The 27,910-nt window shown below is 42.5% G+C and overlaps 1 protein-coding gene across 4 annotated transcripts in view; it reads left to right on the forward strand.

Moving 5' to 3' along the window:
• The window catches only part of CCDC149 (coiled-coil domain containing 149), a 139,914-nt gene extending 113,587 nt beyond the window's left edge, over positions 1–26,327 (forward strand). For 3 of the 4 annotated variants that reach the window (XM_073609236.1, XM_073609253.1, XM_073609245.1), the window contains exons 12-13: positions 20,003–20,116; positions 23,280–26,327. In XM_073609236.1, coding sequence (XP_073465337.1) covers positions 20,003–20,116; positions 23,280–23,809 — 644 coding nt within the window. In that variant the 3' untranslated portion in view covers positions 23,810–26,327. The remainder of the gene's footprint in view (positions 1–20,002; positions 20,117–23,279) is intronic. The other variant, XM_073609262.1, reaches the window with a different exon arrangement.
• Positions 26,328–27,910: the final 1,583 nt, after the last annotated feature.

A 27,910-nucleotide genomic window follows, 5' to 3' on the forward strand; every position in this document is an offset into this window, starting at 1 on the left:
CATTCAGGACGGCTTCCGCCGTCGGGTTCAAAGGGTAATCCTCAGGGTTAACCCCAGGGACAAAAGAGGTCTTGGGGAAGGAAGGCTTCCTTATGAGGAGGTGCCCCCACTTGCTCAATAGGGAGAATTCTGCAGTTCTCAGGGATCTGGCTGAAGGAGTGTCAAGACCAATAGGTGACTTCCTCAGTAGCTCCAAGGTACAAACTGGAGTTCCAAGAGTTTCCGTCTCCTCGTTTTCTCAGATCATACGTTCCTAAGGATCCAGAGAAAAAAATCTTTCTCTCAAGCATTGGACCACCTTGTGGCAAAAGGTGTTCATGGTGGCCCCCATGTAAGAGCAGAGGTTGGGGTTTGGTTAAATCCAAATGGACATTCTGGATCTCAAAAATCCAAAATTCAATTCCTGAATATAATCTCTTTTTTTGCATGAAGTTTATCCAATCCAATGTTATCTCCATCCTACAAGGAGGAGAGCTTCTGGCATCAATCAATGTCAAAGTTGCATATCTCCGTATGCCTATTTCCTTGCTCACTAGTAATATCTACTTTCAAAGTGGAACATCTTCATTTTCAGTGTGTAGCTCTACTTTCTGATCTAGCTGCTGCACCTCGAGTACAAAGGTTCTGGCTCTTTTTCTAGCCAGATTGAGGGCTCAAGGTATAACGATTATGGTTTACCTAGTCGATCTGCTCTTGATAGACCAGTCGGTAGCCTGCTTGGACCAAAGTATGGTCACCACATTCAACTACCTGGAATATCTAGGTCAGATTCTCAACCTAGGAGGAATCTTTTTTTAAAACCATGAAGAAAATACTTGGGTCTGATCATAGGTACGCCCAGAAAAGGGTATTCGTACCCCAGGCAAAGATCAGCGCCATAAAGGAACTGATTTAGGTAGGCGAAGCACGATGAATTTCTCCTATTCAACTTTGCATGAGGTTGTTTGGAACGATAGTGGCTTCATGCTCAGTTTCATTCTATACTGCTGCAAAACAGTATCCTATTGGCTTAAAACAAAGGGTTCAAGATCTACATTCCCAATGTGTCTGACTTGCCCATTAACATTTTAGAAATTCAGGCAGAGCACTTGGTCCTGAGGGCCTTAACGTTCAGTTTAAGGTATTGTCCTGCCAGGATTCAATCCGCCTGTGCCACAGCAATGGCCTATATTAATCACTAAGGGGGCACAAGAAGTTGTGCGGCCCAGAGAAAGGTGAATCTTATCCTATCTTGGGCAGAAAACAATGTACTTTGCCTATCGACAGTCTTCATTCTAGGAATAGAAATTTGGCAGTACTTGAGTCGCCAGCAGTTGTTCCCGGGAGAATGGTTCCTTCACCTCGATATCTTCCTGTCATGGATGGGGGATCCCAGACATAGATCTGTTTGCATCCAGGTTCAACAAAGAAATCAACAACTTTGTGTCAAGAACAAAGGATCCGTTAGCATGCGGAACAGATGCCTTGCTATTTCCGTGGAATCGGTTCTCACAGATTTGTGCATTCCCTCCTATTCTGCCCGCGTCCACGACTTCTTCACAGGATCAAGCAAGAAGGGAAGTTGTTGATTCTTGTGACCCCCAGCGGGGTCCAGGAAATCTTGGTATGCAGAGATCGTAGCGATGGCAGTAGGTGACCCATGGACCCTACCTTCACGACCAGACCTTCATTCGCAAAGTCTGGAGTTCTATCCTTCTTTACTAACTCTAAATTTAACGGTTTGGCTATTGAGACCCACACTCTGAAGAAGCGTGGGCTGTCAGGTTCAGTAGTTTTCTACCTTGGTTAATGCAAGGGAGCCGGCCTCCATAGTTATATATTATGGAGTCTGGGAAACATATGTCTCCTGGGGTGTAACCAGGAGCTGCACCCTAGGAAATAAGTCAAGGTAGAGTCCTTGACTTTTCTGCAGAAGGGGTGAGAAATAAAGCTGGCCTTGAGTGCTTTCTAAGGACAGGTCGCGGCCTTATCGGTTTTATTTCAACGACCACTTGCTTTGCATTCTTTATTCAGGGGGTAACACGGCTTAATCTCCGGTTAGGTAACCCCTGAACCCTTGGGACAAAACAGCCTTTTTTTGGGCCGATACGACATATTCCCTTGGTCCTTTTTTGACAAGGAAACAATTTTTTTTGGTAACCATATCTGCTGCAAGAAGGGTATCAGTATTGGCTGCTCTTTCTTGTAAAGAGCCATATTTTTATTGTTCACAAGGATAAGGTAGTATTGCGTCCTCATTCTAACCGAAGGTAGTATCAGGTTTTTATCTAAACCAGGATATTGTTCTACCTTCATTTTTCCAGAACCCTGTTGTTTGGAAGAAAAATCACTACATTCTCTTGATGTGGTGAGAGCAGTGTCTAAAAGGCGATTGCTCAGATTCGGTAAAACTGATGTTTTGTTCGTGTTGCCTGAAGGTCCTAAAAGAGGACAGGCAGCATCGAAATCTACTATTTCTAAATGGATTTGACAAGTAATCGTTCAAGCTTATGGTTTAAAGAGGTAGTTCTACCATCTCAAATCAAAACGTACTCCTCTAGGGCTGTTAGTGCCTCACGAGCAGTGCATCACCAAGCCTCCATGGCTCAATTCTGCAAGGCCGCAACTTGGTCTTCAATCCATACATTTACCAGATTCTATCTGGTGGATGTAAAAAGACATGAGGATGTGGCCTTTGGCCGCAGTGTACTGCAGGCAGCAGTATAAATCCTCTGATATCATGGTGCCCTACTTGGTTGTGTCTCCCTCCCCTCAGTTGGCATTGCTCTGGGACATCCCACATAGTAATTACTTTGGCTCTGTGTCCTGTGATGTATGATTAAAGAAAAAAGGATTTTTATAGACGCTTACCTGTAAAATCCTTTTCTTTTGAAGTACATCACGGGACACAGAGGTCCCGCCCCACTTTCTAGTATACACGTGTATTGCTTTGCTACAAAACTGAGATACTCCCAGTATTGGGAGGGGTTATATAGGGAGGCAACTTCCTGTTTGTTGTGTGACAGTGTTCAGCACCTGAAGGTGGACTATTACCCACATAGTAATTACTGTGTCTATATATATATATATATATATATATATATATATATATATATATATATATATATATATATATATATATTATACTTTTTTTTTTTTTTTTTTTTTTTTTTCACTTTACAGCATTTCTTTACACCTGCCTAAAACCTATGTTACAGTACTGTGTGTGTAATAATATACAGTTGTGCTCATAAGTTTACATACTGGCAAAATTTATGATTTCTTGGTCATTTTTCAGAGAATATGAATGACACAAAAACTTTTTTCACTCGTGGTTAGTGTTTGGCTGAAGTAATTTATTATCAATCAGCTGTGTTTACTCTTTTTAAATCCATAATGGCAAAAAAACTACCCAAATGACTCTGATCAAAAGCTTACATACCCCAGTTCTTAATACCGTGTATTGCCCCCTTTAACATCAACAACAGCTTAAAGTCTTTTGTGGTATTTGTGGATGAGGCTCTTTATCTTCTCCGATGGTAAAGCTGCCCATTCCTCTTGGCAAAAAGCCTCCAGCTCCTGCAAATTCTTGGGCTGTCTTGCATGAACTGCACATTTAAGATCTCCCCAGAGTGGCTCAATGATATTGAGGTCAGAAGACTGAGATGGCCACTCCAAAACCTTCACTTTATTCTGCTGTAGCCAATGACAGGTCGACTTGGTCTTGTGTTTTGGATCATTTTCATGTTGGTTTGTCCAAGTACGTCCCATGCGCAGCTTCCTGGCTGATGAATACTAATGTGCCTCCAGTATGGCATTCATTCTGCCATCGACATTGACCAAATTTCCTGTGCTTTTTGTAGCTCACACATCCCCAAAACATCAGGGATCCACCTCTGTGTTTGTAGAAATGGTGTACCTTTCATCATAGCGTTTATGGTTGTGGCCAAAAAGCTCAATTTTGGTCTCATCACTCCAAATGACTTTGTGCCAGAAGGTTTGAGGCTTGTCTCTGTGATGTTTGGCATATTGTAAGCGGGATACTTTGTGGCATTTGCGAAGTAATGACTTTCTTCTGGCAACTCGACCATTTAGCCCATCTTTCTTCAAGTGCCTCCATATTGTGCCTCTTGAAACAACCACACCACATGTTTTCAGAGAGTCCTGTATTTCACCTGAAGTGATTTGTGGGTTTTTCTTTGCATCCCGAACAATTTTCCTAGCAGTTGTGGCTGAAATTTTAGTTGGTCTACCTGACCAACAGAACCCCTCATTTTCCACTTCTTGATTAGAGTTTGCACACTGCAAATTGGCATTCTCAATTCTTTTTACCGCAGATCCTTTGACAATACTTTTACTTTCCCCATAACTCAGAATCCAGAAACATCAGTGCAGCACTGGATCAAAGATGCAAGGGTCTGTCAGGTCTCCAGAAACTCATTGAGCTCTTATACATACATACATACACACACACACACACACACACACACACACACACACACACACACACACACAAATTACAAGCAAACAGATCATAGGTGAGGATGGTTACCTTTTAGTAGCCATTCAAACCCCTTTGTGTCAACTTGTGTGCATGTTATCAGGCCAAAATCACTAGGGTATGTAAACTTTTGAGCAGGGTCTATTGGGTAGTTTCTGTTGCCATTATGATTAAAAAGAGTAAACACAGTTGATTGATAATAAATGGCTTCAGCCAAACACTCACCATGAGTGAAAGAAAAGTTTGTGTTGTTATTCATATTTTCTGAAAAATGGCCAAGAAATCATAAATTCTGCAAAGGTATGTAAACTTATGAGCACAACTGTATAATATATAATATCATTCATATCTTACACAGGAAGCTGCAACTGAAAAATAAGATGTTGCACGTCTGACTGTACATTTTGTCAGGGCTGTAAGTTAATGCTCTTCCCCTGTTTGTAATCCTAACTACTGTACATTTAACTGGAGTTCCACTTTAAAACATATGCAGACAAGACATAATTGGTGAGATGATTTGAGAGCTATTGCAGGCTTTTAAATGGTGTGGGAAAGATATTCTACTTCAAAAAAGGACAACCTTTAGTAACTGCCATCTAACTACAAACCTAAACAAAGATAAACAGATATTTTAGTTACCTATTTTTCTGAATGTTGTCTTTTGACTGGAGTTCTCTTTACCAGTGACATTAATCCCTAATCATGTTTGGTCTTAGACTCACTAAATATTAACTGATGCAAATATTTTCGTTGTCTGTATATTTTGCATGAAACCAACTCTAATATGAATAGCCCATTCATCTGCACATTTATTGTCATTGGTGATTTTCTTCCCTAATGTATCCCTCCATAGCCAACACTTAGCCTGGCCATACATTATACAATGATCTTGTACAACTTTCCTTTAGGTTTACCAAAACCATATAATATGAGGTTAAACCTAAACAGTTTCCATTTGTATGCAATCGGGCAGGCCCTTGCACTACACAGTTGAAGGTAAATCTAAAGAAAATTGAATAAGAAAATTGTATAGTGTATAGCCAGCCTTACAACCATTTGTTAAGCCTGGAATTCCAGGATTTGATTAATTAGAAGTTGTCTCAATTATTTTCTGCCATTATTCCCAGCAAGCAAGCAGCTGTGCTCCAATCTAATCTGATGGCGTTTATACTTTTTTACTGTCTCGTGGCTGTTTTAATACTAGGAATTAAAAAAAAAAAAAAAAAAAACCTGCAGAGATTATTACAAGTGTATCTAAGGACAAACATGTATTTCTGCATTTTATTAGTTCTTAGGTTTTGGCCACATTTGTTTTCTATAGGCTTTTTTTCTTAATTTTCATCTGGTAATCCTGCCTTATGACAATGCTCAATGCACTGTATCTACAAAGTAGCAGTGTTTTCACCCTAGGTTGCTTGCTCCTGATTTGATAAAGCTTGGTAAAATAATAGCACAAATTGAACAGAAATAACAAATTTCTTTGACTGGTATATTTAACAGACCAAAAGAAAGCAAATAAGAGATGGTCATTGGTTACATACATATTGAAGGATAAGTTCACCCGTTTTAAAAAATAAAAACATATCATTTTTTTTGCAGATAAAAAAATATGCATTTCCTTTCTTTTATTTTATTTTTTGTAGGAGCCTTGAAAGCATTGCACCAGCAATCAGCAGATCATGGTTGCAATGCACGGCTCCTGTAGACTGTCAGTCTAAGCAGTGTACGATCCGGCAGTTACACAATGACAGAAGGAATCAGTGAGTATTACTAGAGAGCTCAACAGTTCATTGAGAACTACAAGCCATCAGCTGCATAGGCTGTCGGTAGTTGTAGTTCATTCATTCACAGATCTCTGTGAATGAATGACGCAGACATGTGGGCGTGTGTTCACCTACGACGCCCATGCGTGAAGAAAAGCCGTCAGTGGCCAAATCAAAAAGGTCATTGTCCTGATTGGAGATGCATGGAGAACAGAATTCAGGTGTAGATCTGTCCTGTAAGACTATCCACAGACAGGCGATGAATGAGCTTACTCCATGGTTACGTACTTGCCTTTCTAACCATGTCCTATGTATTTGGGCTACTTTGGCCCTATACTCCTGACTAGGGATGAGCGGAACACCCCCCGGTTCGGTTCGCAGCAGAACATGCGAACAGGCAAAAAATTTGTTTGAACACCATTAAAGTCTATGGGACACGAAGATGAATAATAAAAAGTGCTCATTTTAAAGGGTTATATGCAAGTTATTGTCATAAAAAGTGTTTGGGGACCTGGGTCCTGTCCCAGGGGACATGTATCAATGTCCCCTCACGTTCGTCTCGAACATCGGGCTCATCCCTACTCCTGACACCAATGGCTACTATTAGTTCTTCACTGTAGAATGCTACAGCACCGTTTTTAAATGTGTTTTTTTAAACTGTATAAATTGTTATAAAATTTGTTTTCTACCAGTGGTGCCCATAAAGTAACTTTTTTTCCATTTCCAACTTCTATTAATCTATGATTGGGATGTGGCACTGTACTACTGTATGCACCCACAGTACCATCCTGTGATGGTGTATGTAGCTTTTTGATTCAGGCGATGAACATCACCACGTTCAATATCAGATCTGGACACATTGAATCCTCAGCAGGCACCCCTGGCCGATTAATCTCTAGGGAAAAAAAACTGTCCCTGATGTGGAGGAGTCTCCTGGAGATGAAGCCAGTATTGGTTTGTTACTTAGCAGTGCTAACTATAATAATGCTATAAAGATAAGCATTGGATAACAGTGTACAAAACGGGCCATAAGCTTTTGCTGTTATGAAATTGTCTGTTCACAGATTTGTGTTTTAACCATATATTTGTCAGTTTAAAAATGTTGTATTTTGGATTATGGGAAAGGCATGATAGTGGTATGCAGAGGTTTTGGAAACCCTGATTCTGAGAAATGGTGGGGGGCAGCTTGAGGCCAAAATGGGTTTTAATCTTTCAATGAGAATAAGGGAAGCTTCTTTCATAAAGAAGTTCTTTGGTTAGCTGCTAGGTACACATTCTGCAAGATGCTGGTCAAGTAAAAACTGATAGCCCTTTTTTAGTCAAATAAATGTGTACAGAATGAATGCTCCAGCTTCAAGTTTGTTTCTGAATCAGTGTCTTGAAAGCTAACAACATATTCAACCTCCCAACTCCCATTTTAGACTGGACATTACAACTTATTTTATTCTAACCAGCTTCCAATATACTGGGATTGCAGGATTAATTCTCAGCTGGTTAAATATTTGGGTACTGAAATAGTAGTCTGTACATACTAAGATCACAGCTTTTTGCTGTATTAAAGGGTGGTTAAGAAAGTGCAGGGGCAAAAAGTCACAATTGTTATGTTACTCTCGCGCTACCACTCTGTGTGTGGGGTAAAAAAAATGTATTGCAAGCCTGCCGCCTTCACTTAAATAGCTTATCCTTGACTATTCCTAAATAGTTAGAGAGTAGTGAGGCGCTGACAGTTAACTCAATCTAACCAATATGTGTCGTGAACTCTTGTGGTAGGTAAACCTAGTAAATCACGCCTTATAGATAACCATCATGCCTAATAGATAACCACCACCAATCAGAGGCTCTGTAGAAGCTGGAAACTCTAGAAGCAGGATCACCTGGCTAAAGCCCTAGTAGATAGGAGTCAAAAATATGCTTTTAATTAACCACACATGGCTGAGCCTTTACCAGAGACGTAACTAGAACCTTCAGGGCCCGGGTGCAAGAAACCATGAAGGGCCCCCCTTCCATCCGAGGCCCGGGCTTCCAGTTCTGGGGAGGGCATCCATTCAGAGCCCTGCCTCCTGCATGCCCCATGGCACATGCATCCAACAATCTCTGCGACTGCTGTGTCCTTAGGACACAGCTGATCACGGTAAAGGGACAATCACAGCTGCCCTTTACCATGTGATCAGCTGATCGCTTGTAAACAGACTTGCTGGTTATCAGCAATCCTTTCCTCCCACGCTGTGTCTGGGTGAGGAAAGGAAAGCCATTAACCAACAAGACTGTCAGCACACTGTTTAAACTAATAATCAGGACACTGATTATTAGTGCAGCCCATCAGTGCCCATCAATGCCACCTGTCAATGCCCATCAGTTCTGCTTATCAGTGCTCACCAGTGCTGCCTATCAGTGCCACCTATCAATGCTCATCAATGCCAACTCTCAGTGCTGCCTATCAGTGCCTCCTCAGCAGGACTCTGAGCTGAGAGCGTCTCCCTCATACAGCTCAGAGCCTGCATAGATGGGAGCAAAAATAGCCGATCTGCTCCTTCTCCTCCTGCCTGTCCCCTCCTGTGTGTGCACTGGGGTAAGTTTGAAGCCCAGCAGCTGAATGATCAAATTGAGCTGCTGGGCTTCACACTTCCCGCAGTGCACACAGGAGGAGAGGGGCAGGAGGAGCAGGAGCTGATCGTCTTTCCTCTCCCATCCGTGCAGCTGTATGAGAGAGACGCTTTCAGCTCAGAGCCCTGGGGCCCCCCTGACAGTGGCAGAAAGCCAGGGCCCAGTCACAAGTGCGACCCTGGTAGTTCCACCACTGGCCTTTACCACGGTGATGGACAACCAAAGGCATGGGCACCTTAAATGCAGTCCCTATGTATTCTTGAGGGTTTGTTGGTAGCATAATCCAAAGACAAAGATCAGCCAGTCTAAACTGTGTTCCTGCCTCTCACAATCAGGTTCCTAGGCCTTGCACGGTGTGTTTAGGAAACTTGGACTGACATCCTATATGAGAAAGGTAGGTATTTTAGTCCTCCCATCCCCAAACTCCTCACCTGGCCGAGTGGTTGGCAGATAAAAGCAGCCCCAGCTCAATTCATCCAAGCCATACCCCAACATGGGGGTGGGGCGAAACATGTTGGGGGCATGGCTTTGATGAATCAAGCTGAGGCTGCTTTTACCTGCTAACCACTTGGGCCAGGAGAGGTGTGAGGCGGATGTGCTCATCTCTTCTTACTTCTACAGCGAGCTTTGGGTCTGGACGAACCTTTGCCCAGCTGGCACCCTTGCTAGTCAGCGGCATCCAATTCATTGGACCTTGTTAGCCTGAGCGTGGGTGACTAAGAATTTATCGTGGGTCACTCCCCGCCCCACACACAGATTTAGGCCAGCCATAGAAATAGCATTTTTCTTTCCTGCAACCAGTCAGCATTGATGGGGGAATCCCTCCCGCAGAGCCATTGTGTTCTTCCGGTGGGGGGGTTGGTGGTTTGGGGAAGCAGTTTCCACAGGGAGACCACAGTGATTATTGCTAGCGGCTGTAGAAACCTCTAGCTATAATTGTATGTAAAATCCGATGGGATTAATTGATCAGTCAACTTGGGTACATTCAGCCTTGCCCCTACATGGTTCGAAATGTGGTTCCAACCATCTATTGCCGACTTTACATTCAGTATTGTACATTGCTAATTCAAGTGTATTTGCAAAAATCTTCCAGTGGCTGAATTGTTCTTGGTTGTCCAGCCCTACTGACATCTATAGGGTCTGTTAGTAGGGTCAGTGACCTAAGTTGAATCAATAGTGCAGCAAAGGCTTTTCTTTTGCTCTACTTTCAATTCATACTTCCAGTTTCTTTGTTTTAAGTATATTTAATTACTTCTGTTTTGTGTGTTTTTAATATTATTTACAAAGCAGCCTCCAACTGGTTTAGCAACATGCCCACTGATGTAATGAAAGTTTCTCAGTAAGAAAAGATTGGTATGTTAGGAGAAACACTAATACTCTGTATTTATCCATGCCGACAAGGCTGTCTATGCTAATATTTGAGTATAGGTCCACTTTCACAGCTGGTGATTTGGGATCCCTTATTCTCATATTTTACTAGTTTGTTCCCTGTCTTTCTTCCCTGTTTTTTTTGTTATTATACTCTGCAGTCTTCTTCAGCCCTTATTGCTTACTTGAATATCATTCTCTTTTTATATCTGCTCCCCAGTTCTGTTGATCTTTTTATTGTAGTATGTAACCCTTTGAATTATCACAAGAACATATTAGGGCTTCAAACGATGATCTAAAATGCTGTTTCACTGGCAGTCCCTTTCTTTTAATCTGTTATGATTTAGAGATCCTGAACAAGCATGCAAATCTAAAGAAAAGAATCTGAATTATTTTTCTGTTTACTCACTTGCGTGATTATAAGCATGAGGGTAAGAATGACAGTCAGTCAATTTGTGTTAACAAAAGAGGTCAGTGATGGCAGCCACCATGTCTTTTGGGGCTGGTTCCTTTTTAAAGGCCAAGTTCACCCTGCGTTTAGGGTGCAACATGTAACATATTCCAGCTCCTGCCTCCTCTGATTCAGCCTAAAACTGCTCTCTTTATACGTATTTCATCTTTGTATCTAGATGTTTGCCCCGCGTTCTGCTTTAGGTTGTTATATGTAATAGTACATCCTTAACCTCTTGGGGATTAACATGTTGCTATTCACTTGTATCTTCTTGCTGTCAGAGCAGAAACTGCAGCTTAGTGGCCAGGTGTAAGGCCCCCAAGATCTATTTCAGCTCAAAGACCTTAGACCTAACTCTTTAACCGCTTCTGGACCGCCAAACCGTACATATACTGCGGCCAGGCGACCCGGCTGCGCAAAATCACGTACCTGTACGTGATTTTGTGCACTTGCTGTAGGGGGCGCGCTCTGCCGGAGCGCTGCTCCCACTGTGATTGGACACATTATATTTATGTAGGATATTATAATATATGTGTATACATACACACCCATGCAGTACCATATTGACCAGGCCAGAATTTTTCAATATGGTACTGTGTGTGTGTGTGTATATGTATACACATATATAATAATATAATATCCTACATAAATTCGCCAACGTATAACAACAAGCCGGAGCCAATCAGCAGGTCTGGTGGCATACCGCTTATCTGTCAGTGAGAAAAAGAGATCTTCTGTTTCAGCTATGCTGAAACATGATCTCTGACAGTTAGAAAGCACACCCTAGGCACACACTTAACCCCTTGATTGCCCCCTAGTGTTAACCCCTTTCCTACCAGTGTAATTTATACAGGGATCAGTGCATTTTTTTAGTACTGATCACTGTATTGGTTTCACTGGTCCCTAAAAAGTGTCACTTAGGGTCAGATTTTTCTGCCACCATGTCGCAGTCCCACTAAAAATCGCTGATTGCCGCCATACTAGTAAAAAAAAAAAAAAAAATGCCATAAATTTAACCCATAGTTTTGTAGGCGCAATAACGTTTGCGTAAACCAATCAAATGCTTATTGGGATTTTTTCTTACCAAAAATATGTAGCAGAATACTAAACTGATGAAGAAATTTGATTCTTGTTTATTTTTTATTAGGAATGTTATATAGCAGAAAGTAAGGAATATTGTTTTTTATTCAAAATTGATGCTCTTTTTTTGTTTATAGCACAAAAAAATAAAAACTGCAGAGGTGATCAAATACCACCTAAAGAAAGCTCTATTTGCAGGAAAAAAAGGACATCAATTTTTTTTGGGTAGAGCGTTGCACGACCGTGCAATTGTCAGTTAAAACAATGCAGTGCCGTATCACAAAAAAATGGCTTGGTCAGGAAATGGGTAAAACCTTCGGGGGTTGAAGTAGTTAATTAAAGTAATATTAAAGGCATTAAAAAATTAAAAAATAAAAATAACAAACGTGATACTGGCCTGCTCTGTGCAGCAGTTTTGCACAGAGCAGCCCAGATCCTCCTCTTCTCGGGTCCCCTAATGGTGCTCCTGGCCCCTCCCTCCTGCCAAGTTGCCCTAGAGCAAACCGCTTGCAACGGGGACACCTAGGGAGTCTCGCTCCTGTGTCGCTGCTCTGCGTGTCCATTCACACACATAGCCGATATTCGGCCCTGCTCTCTCTTTCTTCTTGGCTGTGATCGACCACAACGGGAGCTACAACGGGAGCCAATGGCTCCTGCTGTCTTAGTCAGTTAGGAGGGAGAGTCCCTGGAGAGCCGAGGCTCTCGTGCAAATTGATGGATCGCGATGGGGCTCAGGTAAGTATTAGGAGGGGCTGGGGGGCTGCTCTACAGAAAAGGTTGTTTACCTTCATGCATAGAATACATGAAGGTATAAAACTTTGAGCCTTTAGATTTAATCCTAATTCTCAAAGCTAACACACATCACTTAAATGTAACTGTTTTGAGAAGTTTTGTTCTGTTTTAATGTTCTTTCGTGTAATTCTGACAACACTGTTTTATAATGGTTTTTGGGTATCCGAGGCTTAGGTAGGAGAAAGGGCTGTCTTTTCTGCTCTGAGCATACAAGTAAATACAGTCTGGCTGCCTTGTGATCAGTTCATTCTCATGATGACTTGTGCTTTTAAAGGGAATTTCCAAATTGGCATTTGGAGGGGATAACAGCTCAGTCTTCCAGCATAAACGCAAGACAGGAAAATGTGGGAATTCCCCTCTTACATAAAAAAGTAAAATTTAATCCAGTTTTATTTGGGAACAAACAGTTCTTGGTTTAAGCAATTTTAGCATTTTCTTTAGCTACTGTTGTATTGTTACTAATGTCTTAATTTAGGAGCATTTCTCTGCATTATGTGCAATAATATGTTACTGCTAGACAGGGTTTTGTGAATTTTCATTAACTATGCATGCTTTTCTGTACACAGTACTATAAGCAATTCTTCCAAACTTTGAACACATTCAGTGAAAGAGATGTTGAATTTTACAGTATTTTAAAATGTATATCATTTAAGCACACCCCATGCTGCCTCAGAGATATTGATTAGGTCTTGATTAGAGAATTATAAAAAATAGATTTGACCTGATCCATGATATTTGATGTTTGATAATCCTCGTTTTACTTTTATTTTCTGTTTGGTTCCTATGGTATGTTTTACCTTTTCAAGTACTTCTGTACTGATTTGGACTGGCTGACCTATTCTGATGTTTTTTGTAATGACATGACTCCGAAGCATTAGTTTTATACTTATGGGTATTTTGTAGTCACACAAGGTCTGTTTCTATACCAGATTATGCGATTGTATGACCCCTTTCACACTGAAGGCACTTTACAGGCGTTTTAGCGCTAAAAATAGTGCCTGTAAACTGCCTCCCCAGTGTTTAAGCTCAAGTGCTTTTACACTGGGGCGGTGCGCTTGCAGGACAGAAAAAAAAGTCCTGCAAGCAGCATCTTTAGGGTGGTGCAGGAGCGGTGTATACATTGAAATCAATGGGCAGTGTTGCCAGGCGCTTCAGCAGCAGTGCTTTTTGGGTGCTTTTAACTCCCCTTTTAACCCCTTCTTTGGGGTTAAAGCATCCCGTTCGCACAACGCCGGTAAATCACCGCTAAAACGAGCGCAGGGCTGTCTTCAGTGTGAAAGGGGTCTAAAGCATGTCAGTCCTCTGTATGTTTTCCTTGTTGAAAACCAATAAAACCCTAATGTGGTGTTTTTTTGGTTTTTTTTAAAGATTTGACCTGTAAAAGCAAATGCTTTTTTTTTTTTTTTTTTTTTTTTTTTTTATAGTCTTGGAAAGTACAAATATTAACGAGATACATATGATTTATGGCATCAATACAATCCCTAGCATAAAAAGGCTAACAGAGACCACTAAGACAAGTAGGGATGTCTAATAAAAGCGCATTTTTTCTTTTTCAGCCATACCTTTTACATTATATATTTACTTCTGATTATTAAAGTAGTACTACGGGGAGAATTAAAAAATGTATGCATATGATGCAGTCTGTCAATATCAAACAGCATTTTTGGTTTTCCTTGTGGCATTTTTTTTCCACTTCCTTAAACAGGCCAGACTGTTCAGCAAAAGTGACTGTGAGAGAGGTTGGAATAAACCATATAGCACTGACTTGGGGGGGGTGCTTACATATGTTTGAAACATTTTGTCAAAAAGAAACCATGGTGGTGTCTAACTGCTTGAATCATGTAGCTAGAGATGTGTTTTAAAGTGGTGTTAAACCCAAAAACTATTCATTAAAGTAGAATTATGTTTCTCTTTCGTTCATTGACACAGCCCTTCCTTAATTTTGACCATTGGGTTATATGGCCTCTGCAGGAGTAGGACTAGGCAGAACAAAAAAAACACCTGGCTACGCCCATGGACTGTCCTCAGTATATAACCCCCTCCCTGCTCTAGGTATTCAGTTTTTTTTCTGTCTAGTCAGGAGTAAGGACCTAGCTCCTTGCTAGGATCTTTTGGTCCTAGCAAATTTAACTTTTTGTCTTTTTTCCATGCATTTTCTCCTGGGAGTTCTCCCCAGTCCAGCCAGTGAGCGCGTGCAGACCGCAGCTACGCGCTAGGTTGGCCACAACATAGCCTCAACGGACGGAGGCTGGCCTGCGAGTTAAACGTCTTGCAGGGTCGCACACAAACGTGCGCTGGTCCGAGTTCCAGCGGTCCCTTGGCCGACAGCCCCCACTTCGGTGGCGAGGAGTTCTGTCTGAAGGGTCACCTGCACCATGGATTGGTAAGTACAGTTCCCCCTTTGTGCGGTTTGGGGTGGACGCGGGTACCCACCAGGGATGGTCGGACTTGCCTGCAGGATTCCTCCTCCCATCCTAAAGTTCCCTGGTTAAACTGGGCTTCCTCCTCCCCCCATAGATTGGTGGGAGTCCCAGGGAAGGCAGCAGAGACCCCTGGGGGTCTCCCCTGCCATTTACTATCTGGGTGGTGTGTGTCCTGCACTGGCGGTATGGGGGGGGGTGTTCCAGTGCAGAGGGTACAGCGGAGACCCCTAGGTGCATGCCCTGCTGTGTGTGTAGTGTGCAATTTGAGGGTCCCAGTGCAGAGGGCACAGCGGTGTCCCCTTAAATGTTCAACCTGCCTGGTGGGGCTATTTTCTCTTGGTCTGGCTGGTCTCTGGCTGGCGGCCATGTTTGTGTAGCCGATGAGGTCACGGCGGCCATTTTTCGTTAGTCTAGACGCTAGAGACGGCCAGAACCTCGTGGAGATGCCAGAGCTCCTCCTCTTCCTCCCCTTTGCATCTCTTCCTGTCCTGGGATATATGAAATGGACGCCGACATTGGTGTTGTTGGGTTTGAATTGTCCTCCGTTTGGTAGCGTGAGTCCTTGTGCATCTCCCTCTCTGCTGATAGGTACCCTGGCCATTGGGGTGTCCCTTAGTGGTGCCAAAGTTCCTTTGTACTATTGGGTCTTCTTCCTTATGGAGCCTCAGGGTCACATCTCACCCGCTGATCCCCTCTTGGAGGTGGCAGGTCCCTCGGATCCCCAGCTTCCTATGGTTGCGCTGACGACGGTCCTTGAGTCATTAGTATCCCAAGTGGTAATAGCTTGTGGACAAAGACCCAGGAGGAAGCATCCCCCGCCTTCCCCTGCTCAGTCTGTCTCATCTGATTCTGAGCCTGATGCCACCGGGGACATGGCGGTCTCAGCAGCGAGTGAAAAAGCAATGGTGGACGCACTTGTTACTGCGGTGCGGGAGACTCTAAAGATGGGGGATGCGGCCGACAGGGCCACAGACGTAGCTGTGTCCTTTGGTACGCATAAGTCACCTCGCACAACTAGGGTGTTCCCTTATCTGCCTTATTTTGATAGGTTTACCTATTAGGCTGGGTCGGCATTGCATCCAGTCTTGGCCTTAGCCCTGGTGTTGCAGACCCTAACTGAATGGGCCAAGCTTTTGCGCCAGGATCTGGGTAGTGAGCAGGTTCCCGCTGCTTATGTTGATTTAGTGGACCAGTTGGTCCATGGGCTACAGTATATTTGTGATGCAGCTCTTGTGCTGTCCAAGCTTTCTGTTTCAGCTGTGGTGATTAGACGTGTGCTGTGGCTTAAGAATTGGTTGGCAGACCAAGCCTCTAAAAAAAGCTCTCATTGATCTGCCCTTTTAAGGCGACCGCCTGTTTGGGGCTACCCTGGATGATATCATTAAGGGTGTCACAGGGGGGAAAGAGTACCTTCCTGCTTCAATCAAGGAAAGGCAAGGAGCCTCATCGCAGATGGGGACCTTCCTTCTCAGCCCATAAGAAATTCTTCCGGGCTCCCGGGACGGCAGATAAAGGAAACAGATCTCTCCAAGTCTTTCCCGGGAAGTTCCAAGCAATCTTGGTCTGGTAAGCCTAGAGCAGGCTTCTCCGGATCCACGGACAAGACTCCTTCAGCATGAAGGTCTACCCTCACCCATTGCTGGGGTGGGGGGACATCGTCGCTGGTTTCCAGATTCATGGACCTCCTTCGTGATCGTCAAGGGGGTCCACTAATTGAACCTTTTGGGGGTACCAAAGAAGGGGGACAGAATTTGTCCACTTTGGGGGGCCCTGTGTCTTCTTGTGTGGGTATAATTCCTGTAAAGGTTCGGGTGACATCCGAACTACCCAAGGTCCCCTCTAGCCCTGTCCAGGAAATTGGGCTACCCGGGTCTGACTCTGGAGTGAATGCTGACCAGGTCAGTAGTTTTTCTTCTCAAATGTCGGCCCCTTCAGGAGGTTCAGTTCAATGGGATTTAACTGAGGCCCGTGGCAATCTCGCGAATTCCTCTGGTAGACGGCGCAGTTGTCCTAGTGTCACTGCGGGGCTAACGCTCTCCTCTTCTGCAGGGCCTACAAAGGGCCGAGGGCATAAGCCTTCCAGTGGCCGTACACGTCCCTTGGAAGCTACCTCTAAAAGAGGACCAGTTGTACTGAGGGCTGAGCTTCCATCCTGCTTTACAGTAACTGGTATTAATGGCTTAGCCATTGAAAGCCAGGTACTGAGAGATAGAGGTCTGTCGGGATCAGTGATCCCTACTATGGTGAAGGCGAGGAAGTCTACTTTTAGTAAGATATACCATCGTACGTGGTAAGCGTACATTTCTTGGTGTGAGTCGATTGGCGTTCATCCTCGATCCTTTTCTGTGGCTCGGATCTTATCTTTTCTTCTATTGGGCGTTGAGCAGAAGTTGAGCACCATCAAGGGCCAGGTGTCTGCCTTAGCAGTCTTCTTTCAGCGACCCCTAGCCACTCACAGTTTAGTTCGTACCTTCATTCAAGGAGTCCGGCATGTGGCTCCGCCTGTACGGTCTCTTTTGCCGCCATGGGATTTAAACTTGGTGCTATCGGCTCTCCAGAAAACTCCATTCGAGAATATTCGGGAGATTCCTGGTGGCTATTACCTCGGCCTGCAGGGTTTCAGAGTTGGCTGCATCATCCTGTCGTAGTCCCTATTTAGTACTCCATAGGGATAAAGTGGTTCTTCGTCCCTGTCCCTCATTTTTGTCCCTGTCCATCATGGTTGTCTCCGACTTCCATTTGAATGAGGACATTGTGTTGCCATCCTTGTATCCCAAGACAGGCTGTGACTCAGGCCATATTCTATTAAGGGTCGGGTTCCTCCTTTCCCTGTCACAACGCATTCTACTCGGGCGCTTAGTAATTCTTGGGCCTTGGGTCATCAAGCGTCAATATCACAGGTTTGCAAGGCAGCCACTTGGTCGTCATTACATACCTTCACTAAATTCTATAAAGTAGATATTTTGGCATCTGTGTGTGCTTCTTTTGGCCGCAAGGTTTTGCAGGCTGCTGTTTAGGAGGGGGGTTACCTCATAAGGGGTGTTTTTTCTTTAAATATTTTTTATATCAGATGGGGCTCCTGTGTCCTGGTTAGGGCTCTTGTGGTTAGCCTTGGGTTATTTTGCCCACCCCTCATTTTTCTTTGGCACTGTTTTTGGACGTCCCAATGGTCGAAATTAAGGAACGGCTGTGTCTGTCAATGAACGAAAGAGAAAATGGGATTTTTGTACTCCCCGTAAAATCCATTTCTCTGAGTTCATCGACGAACACAGCACCCACCCCTCTATGGAGTTTTTGATACTTCTATTACTGCTTGCTACTAAACTGAATACCTAGAGCAGGGAGGGGGTTATATACTGAGGACACTCCATGGGCGTAGCCAGGTGTTTTTTTTGTTCTGCCTAGTCCTACTCCTGCAGAGGCGATATAACCCAATGGTCAAAGTTAAGGAAGGGCTGTGTCCGTCGATGAACTCAGAGAAATGGATTTTACGGTGAGTACAAAAATCCCATTTTTCACCTGGTGATCATACCAGTAAATCAGTTTTTCAGCTTAAACTTTAACAGACTAAGCTATCCAGACAAAGTAACAGTTAAAGGGTTGAGACAAACCATTTAGCACTGACAGGGTTGCTTACAATGGTCAGGTTTTATCCAATTATCGAATCCTATAACGTCTTAAGCTGGCCACAGATGGAGCGACTTTCTTCCTGCAACAAAATAAATATGCTCAATCTCCCCATCCACACAGACTGTGTTGATGCAGGAAATCCTTCCTGCAGACCCGTTGTGTTCTCCCAGCAGGGGGGGTGGAGAGAGCCGTCCCCGCCAGGAGAAGACCATGATTATTGCCACTGGCTATAACAGTCACTTGCAATAATCACATGTAAAATCCGGCAGGCTTGTTGTACACACAATGTTCAGCAGGAATGGGCTGAGATTTGAACCGTCTGACCGGTTTTATCTTGAGTTCAGCTTTCATTTGTTAATTAAGTCCATCTAAATCTGCCAGACTGTCAGTGCTGCTGTCCAAAGGTGTGTGCTTTACTACATCATCCAGAACGCAGACACCCTAAAGCTGGCCATACATGGATCGAGATGTGTTGGATCAGTGGGGACCGACTGAATTTCGATCCACCTATGGCCACTGTGGTTGAACCAAAGTCAATCTACCAATCAACTGTTTCAACCGCCCTGTTGGAAAATTCCTGCTGAATCTAAATGAGATCCAGGGAACTAGCCATTTCAGCCCCTTCCAAACCTGTAGGTTTCCTTTAGGAGTCTTTTTATATGCATATGAACTTGTCATGTTAAACTGTTGACATTGATACCCCCCATAACTCGTACACACTCACTCAAAGTATACAAAATCTTTCAATAATCAGATTGCTCCTGCATCTCCCAGCTCACCTACTATCTTTGTGCATTTTTGATAGTTACGTTCTTTGCTGTATCACGATCTAGAAATCATCTGTGACCTTTAGTTCACTCTACCTTCCTTTTGTTCTTTATTTGTCCTCTCTAAGTGTATTAAATTGTAATTTCTTTTGTTTTGTTCTCATTATTAAGAGAGTAGCCTCCAGCTGGCTTAGCAGCATGCCCAGTCATATAATTTGAAGTTTCCCAGTAAGGGAAATATTGGCACTCAATATTTAAAGGGGACCTGTAAGAACAGAATTATGGAAGCTTCTACAACAGGCTCCAAGGCTGTTATCCTGATCTCTGAGGAGTTGCTGATCTAGAACAAGCAGAATGGGAGTCTAGACATTATCAGAAGTAGCACTATTTTGACTAAAGATCATGTAGCCGTGTCAAAGCATGCCGCTTTTAGCGAACACAAGAAGCCGCACTATTCAACAGTGTAGCATGCAGGCTTCAAAATATGAATTTGATTTGACAGCTGTGCATGTTCCACACTGGATGCATCTACTAACAAATCGGAATGTTTGAAAGAACAGTGTTATGACTTAATTGCCCTGTTCAGAGGCAGAGATGTCAATTTTATCTTTTTGGTGATAAATAGATGTTTGTCATTTTGGCAGGGGGACGGGACACCATCTCACTAAACGAGTCATCAATAACGAACCCACAGCATCCAAAGTCACCAATGATCACATTTACTGAGGTGCCTTGTCACAAACCTCTGACCTATGAAGGTAAGGCTGAAACCTAACTCATGCACTGAGCTATTTATTATAGTTGTCATCTTAGGGTGGACCTGTCATTTTGAAATGTTTTTCAGGGATTGTGTTTATCCTTGCACGATTATACAACACACATACATTTATGTATGTTACCTATTGGGATTTAAAAAGGATACATTGTGAAAGAATGTGTGGTCCTTTTACACAGCAGTTGTGTGCTAGGATGCTGACTTTGTTGACCCAGGGCCTAACGTTTTAGTGTTGCTACTGTGAAATAAGATACATCATTAGATCACAGAACTAGAGCAGGCCTTAAAAGAACCAAATGCACATCAGTTTCTTTCACTCGTCTTTTAGAGCATTTTGTTTACAACTAAATTACTATTGTTCTTTGGAAAGTAGGACGTAAGAATTAGATAAACAGCATCCTAAAAACGAATGATGTTCCCCGTTTGCGCTACTTACGGCAAACCTTGCCGATATACATCCCCCTGTCCTTCTTGCACTCAGATGGGAACTTTCAAATATCTCTGGGCAGTTAGTGCACCTAGAATAAAGGTGGAAACATTTTGTTTCCCCAAACTCTTCTGAGGGTATGGGCTTTCTGGATCCTGTTCGCTATCCTCAAGCTATAGCGAGAATTCTTGATTGGTGGAAACATACTATGACCAAGAGCTGGGTTGCCCAGGGACAATCATTGTCCCCTATACCTCTTCAAGGTCTCCCATGATTGCCTGGACCATTTCCTCCATCTGTCAGAGACCACCCACTAATCAGAAATACCCTTTTAGGTCTCGCTTCAATTAAAGTATTCAATACTTCATGTATTGCCTAACTCACCCCTGGTTCCAACAATAGGCAATCCTCATTTCAGCCGGGCTCCCAAGACCCCAAATGTACCTCTTTTGTAACTTCCAGCACTTTCCAGCTGATGCACTTTTGTGAGGGGGATGTCTGTAAACCAGTCATGAACATCCAGTCTATTAAAAAAAACAAGAACATGGGAGGAGGGACCACTAAGGGCAACCCTCTGATAGGTGGCACAAATTTCCCGGTACTTCATCCATATCATATACAACAAATCCTAGCAACTAACTCAAGGACTTTAACAATACCATTAAGATACAATTGGGTTGATTTACTAAAACTAGTGCACTCAGAATCTGGTGCAGCTGTGCATGGTAGCCAATCGGCTTCTAATCTCAGCCTGTTCAATCAAGCTTTGGCAATAAAACCTGGAAGCTGATTGGTTTCTATGCAGAAGTGACCCTGATTTTGCACTCTCCAGATTTGGTAAATAAACACCACTGTCAAAGAATTTTATTACAAGAATTGCTGCAATAGGATTGAGGAGGAATAGTTAAGAGCATCATTTGTATATTCTCTCCTCTTTTATGTACATATGTTGTTGTAACAATTGTCATATACATGTTTTTAATTTTGTAATAATAAAATTATTTGACATTTTATCTTAATGGTACCGGTAAAGTCCTTGCATTAGTTGCTAGGGTTTTTTTGTACGTCCAGTCGATGATGAACCCTCCCCTACCTAGATGGCAGGCACTCCAGCTTAAATATTTTCTCCTCTCACTTTTGCCAAAGAGGATGGGACCTTCTTGACTGTCGTCTTTTGAATAAAGCTGCAAGGATCCATCCCATCTAATCCCCACTCCAACACAGCCTATTGATGACTTATGCAGCACTTGTAGTCCCCAAAGGGTTATGTGCCCTCTTTCCTGAAGGCATGGGAAAAAGACCTCCAATGGCAATTTACTTATTCAAGATCAAAGAGACAATTTTTTTTTTTTTTTTGACAAGTCTTCCTTATCTTTCAGACTCCAGGAGTCTGGTTATAAAATTTCTAACCAGGTGGTACAGGGTTCTGACCCGGCTAGCAAATGTTCCCCTGACTCCTCCCCAATTTGCTGGAGATGTGGAGACTCTCAGATGGTATAATGTTTCACATATTGTGGACCTGTTTGAAGATCTGCCCCTTCTGGACTAAGGTGCGCAATGTAATCTGAGATCTCGCAGATCTGTCTTTTGAAAATGACCCGGCTGCATGTCTCCTACACCTTGATACACTCTCAAAACAGAGGTTCCGGAAATCTTTGGTGCTCTACTTAAACGTTGCTCTGTCATGTATCCGCTCTATTTGAAATCTGCAGACTCCTTCGGTCAGGCAATGAATCAAAGTGGTAAATGACATTAGTACAATGGAAAAACTCATGATATTTCTACGTCGCCAGGAGGAACGATATTGAAAGACCTAGTTCTACTGGATCCCCTCTTCACCTCCCTTTCGCCAACAAAATAAAATAATTTAAAAAAGATAAATAGCATCTATCTAGACGTAAGTGACTGTCTTACATGTACTTCTTGCCTTAGTATTTTTTTTAGTTTTTTTTTTCATTTATAAAAGCGAGATGAAAGGGGTCATTCATTCTGGCAAAATAAAGGGAAAAAAAATATTAATATATTTCCTCCTTCTTTTTTTTTTTTTTTGACACAGAGAGAAATGAGAGGACCTGGAAACTTAGATTGGATGGCAGCAGAATTCATGACTGCTGTTTGTGTTTTAAAACCTTATGCCACAGACATCTCTTTGGATGTGTACACCCACCTTTGATAAACCTTACAATAACCTTACACATCTCTCCTTTACTGTTACCGCTTGTGCCCCTTGCACACAGGGTATGTAGCCCCTGTGTGTCCAAAGCTGACGTTTTAGTGTGCCCAGAGTCCCAGGTGTAGCCTCCAGCACTGCTGCCTGCAAGTATTCTGTGTTTTGGGCATTTGTCCGTGAACATGCACAGCCCAAACAAGAGTACCACAGCAGGGCACAATGCTGCAGCTGTGCTTCCAGGCCATGCTAAAATGCATAGATTGCATGCACAGGGGCTCAGGGCCTTAATCTACAGCTCAGCCTTACAAAATGATGCACATCCCAAATTTTCAGACATGTTCTTTGAGATAGGTGTTCAGCTGATGATGCTTCATAGTTAATATAAGTCAAAGGAGAAATTGATACTATGGGGTTGGAACATTATTAAAAAAAAACTGAGGTAAATACTAGGAAAAATTGAATACACTCACAGAGAATTAAATTAATGTTTTCATCTTGTTTGATGTCTAAAGTGCCTTGTTTATTCATATTACCTTCTTATTTCTCTAGCACACAGGCAACAAAGTGTTGACATCCGCTGTAGTGATTTGCACATGCAAACCAACAAAGAGACCACACAACCACTGGAAAACTCCCAAGACCCGCTTGGTAATACTTATGAAAACATGTATCTTCATCCTTTAATCCCTCTTTTATGCTCAGAGAAAGACGAACTGGAGAAGAGAGGGAATGAGATAATTGAACTAACTGAGGAACTGGCAACAGCTGAGCTGGAAGATAACCACCTTATAAATTCAGTTAAAGGACACAGTGCTGCAGATGTGGCACCACCTCTTGATAACTTTGAACCTCCATTGTCCAGTCCAGGACTCGCTGACCAGTTGGGATCTGAGGTTTTATCAGCCGGAAGCTTAGACGAATCACAAGACTCTGCAGATGGAAGCTTAGACAGTGCTGGTCTCCAAAATTGTGTGGACATAAAAGAGGGATTTTCGGAGTTCTCTGTGACAGAGGAGTCATCAAAACCTCTTGCTAGTGATGAAAGTGTTGGAAAAGGAGCAGAAGAGAATGGATCATGACCAAATGCCCACTGTTTCCAAAGATGTGTCTTGATTTGTTCAAACAATGTTGGTTTTATTTATTTGAAATGTTTTCTCAAAGTTGAGCACTTTTTTTTTTTTATAGTCCATTGTTAAAAGACTGATAAACCTAAAACACAAGTTACGCCATCAGAAGTGCATATAAAATGTGGGGAGATATACAAGTAGAGAGGATATTGGCTGACCTATAGCTCTATAATGCTATAAACAGGTTGAACAGAAACTGCTTGTTATTTTACACCTCCTTTCAGCCAGAAATGGCTCACAATTTCAAACAGGAAGTTAGTGTGGGAAGGATGGATGGAAGGCTCGTGATCAAACACTTGCATCAAATCATACATTTTATTCATGAGCAATGGAATACATACATGCAGGAAATAAAAACATACTACGTTTCATAAAATAGGGTTACAAAATATGCACTTGTAGAATTACAAGTGGGACATGCCCAAACAAGGGCAAGTAAAGAATAGGCTGATGCGTTTCGAGGATAACCTCTTCATCAGAGCTTTGAGAGAAGGAACACAGTCTGTATAAACAAATGGACCAACACGTATGCACATGGGAAGGAGTGGCTAGTGAGGAGACATATCATGTGAAGGATAGTTCTCCTTATCTCCATGTAAGTCCACATCAGAGTGCTCTAAATAGAAAATAGCTAAAAATCATATATGTGTGATGCAGAGCGCATGGTAGATGTGTGTTACACAAAACAGATTGGAGACGTGTGGGATCAATAGATTCAAAATAATATGATACAAAATAATTTCATATATTCTTGTTTCAAGTAATAGTAGTAGTGAAGGAGATAACCAGTGTATTAAAATATTATAAAATAGTACAATAAAAATGAAATAATACAATAAAAGGTAGTATAATGATAACATATTGAAATATGCAAACATAACCATTACAATTGTAAAAAAATATAAAAAATGACATATTGATGGTAGTAAGACCATGCAGAAGCCTTATTAGATAGGTGGTTAAATACTATTGGTAATGCTTAGAGTGACTAGTATGAACAGCATGTGGCAGAAAATGATCATGCTCATGATCATGCTGTTATGCCGAGTAAATAGATACCTAACATGTCACGCTTTAAAATTGCGCATAATCATGGAATGGCGCCAAACTTCATTACTTAAAAATCTCCATAGGTGACTCTTTAAAATTTTTTACAGGTTACCAGTTTAGAGTTACAGAGGAGGTCTAGTGCTAGAATGGTTGCACACGCTCTAGCGCACGCGTCGATACCTCATGTGTGTGGTTTGAGCGTTGTTTACATATGTGGGCGGGACTTACGTGTGTGTTCGCTTCTGAGTGCGAGCTACTGGGGACAGGGGCGTTTTTTAATTTTAATTTTTTTTTTTTTTTTTTTTACTTAATTTTTACACTTTTTTTTTACATTTTTTTTTATCACTTTTATTCCTATTACAAGGAATGTAAACATCCCTTGTAATAGGAATCTATGTGACAGGTCCTCTTTATGGAGAGATGTGGGGTCAGTAAGACCCCACATCTCTCCTCCAGGCTGGAAAGCATGAGATCGGGAAAAAAAAAATCACCGATCTCATGCTGACAGCCGCGATCGCGGCTTTGTTTATTTCCGGGTACCCGGGCGTGACGTCACAATGTCGCGCCCAGGCCTCCGACGGTCCTAGAGATGACTGGTGACCATCCGGTCACCAGTCATCTCTATCCTCATCCGGCGCCGGACGATTCTCTCTCCGGGCCCCCGATGGCACAGGAGAGCCCGGAGAAGCACCAGATGGCGGCGGGAGGGGGGATATCTCCTCCAGTCGCCTATAAGAACGATCAAGTGGCGTAACTGCCACTATGATCATTCTTATCGTGCACAGAATCGCCGGCTGCAAAGAATGATATCTAAATGATGCATCTAGCTGCAGGCATCATTCAGATATCCCACCTAAAAGTAGGGGACGTCATTTTACTATAGCTAGGTATTGAAGTGGTTAAGAGCTGACAGGGGGCGGGACCGAGGGCGGGCTTGAGATATCTCGTAGCTGACATGGGAGGAGGGTGGGCGTTATGCTGGAATGCACGCCGACTGGTGAGTGGGCGTGATTTTGCGTTCCAAAGGCCGGTGATTCGTCTGTACGGCAGCCTTTCCTCAGAGGAGGCTGATCCGAACAGATACTGGTTATATAGAGAGCTGGATCTATGTGCGCTGTAAGGACAGTGCACATAGGCAGCAGGCCCATACTGGTATGTGGAGGTGTACAATGTGTATGGTCCCAATTGTAAGTGTAGTCTATAAGTGTCATGCTTGTCTGGGGGACGCATTTAGAGGGATCCATATACATATGTATAGAACAGTAAACCGCGCTAAAATAATGAGTAAAGTCCAATTAATAGTCGGTGAGATAAAGTTCAATTGTAGTCCAGAACAAAACAGTAAACTTTTCCATGTGATGAGGTGGGGAATATATGGAAGATAACTGTGTGGTGAAATGCTTACCAGAACGTAAGCCAAATCAGACAGATGGCTTAAACCCAGCCCAGGCCTTTAAGAGCGCTCCAAAATGGGTAGGATCCGTCGCACTCATACAGCAGAACGGGTCCACATAGGGTTTAATCAGAAAAAAATACAAAGACTATAGCGTGATACTGACATAATATATTAAATCAAAAAAGGAAAAAAGTTGTGTTCACACAAATAATCATGAAAATCATAAGTGCACCCTGAGTGCGTAGCAAATCAGGGACGTGAAAAATAGTGACATGCAACATGCAATGAATGGTGTCCTTAAAAGTAAAATAAAAACACCAAGTATATCTGCTTATCAGAAAATAGTAATGGACGAGCAGACAAAAACAGAAAAAACACCAGGTGCACAGACACAAGGGGCCGCTTACCAGATGACAAACTGGTGAAGATATAATCTTTTTGAATACATATGCGTATCTGAGCTTGTGAAGAGCCTGCCAGGACGGAATCGCGGTGGCTCCGCCAAGGTTTCGTTTTGGGCTAATTCCTATCAATCTTCTGGTGAGCAGGAACCCCTATGGGTTCAATTAAGTTTATACTCTGGGTTACACGGAGGCAGTAAGCCTACAGCTGATTATATCTTCACCAGTTTGTCATCTGGTAAGCGGCCCCTTGTGTCTGTGCACCTGGTGTTTTTTCTGTTTTTGTCTGCTCGTCCATTACTATTTTCTGATAAGCAGATATACTTGGTGTTTTTATTTTACTTTTAAGGACACCATTCATTGCATGTTGCATGTCACTATTTTTCACGTCCCTGATTTGCTACGCACTCAGGGTGCACTTATGATTTTCATGATTATTTGTGTGAACACAACTTTTTTCCTTTTTTTCCTTTTTTGATTTAATATATTATGTCAGTATCACGCTATGGTCTTTGTATTTTTTTTCTTTGTATTTTTTTCTGATTAAACCCTATGTGGACCCGTTCTGCTGTATGAGTGCGACGGATCCTGCCCATTTTGGAGCGCTCTTAAAGGCCTGGGCTGGGTTTAAGCCATCTGTCTGATTTGGCTTACGTTCTGGTAAGCATTTCACCACACCGTTATCTTCCATATATTCCCCACCTCATCACATAGAAAAGTTTACTGTTTTGTTCTGGACTTCAATTGAACTTTATCTCACCGACTATTAATTGGACTTTACTCATTATTTTAGCGCGGTTTACTGTTCTATATATTCTATTGGTGTGCCCCACCTATAACCGCAGCTGTAATGCATTCTATTTTTTATGTTATTTGTACCTAGGAGTCACTCTATTTTTCATATTTTTTCTTCTTCACTGGTATTTATATTTTCCAAGCGCAATTTTATTTTGATTTCATATACATATGTATAGGTAAATTTGGACTGGTGTAATGGTATTAGGCTGCAGAATACAGTTGCAGTCCGGAAGAGGCAATATGGGGAGCTTAAGGTGCCTTCAGCAGGTAGTAGGAAGGTAGGGGAATAATATACCAATGAATTAACAAAAAATGACAGACGATACATTGCCAGACAATTTTTTGTAAAGATGGTGTTCACGTAATAGTCTAATGTTGTGAATTGGTTTGATGACAGTGGTGTGTACA

Source organism: Aquarana catesbeiana, linkage group LG01, assembly GCF_042186555.1.
Source record: "Aquarana catesbeiana isolate 2022-GZ linkage group LG01, ASM4218655v1, whole genome shotgun sequence".
NCBI classification, from domain to species: Eukaryota; Metazoa; Chordata; class Amphibia; order Anura; family Ranidae; genus Aquarana; species Aquarana catesbeiana.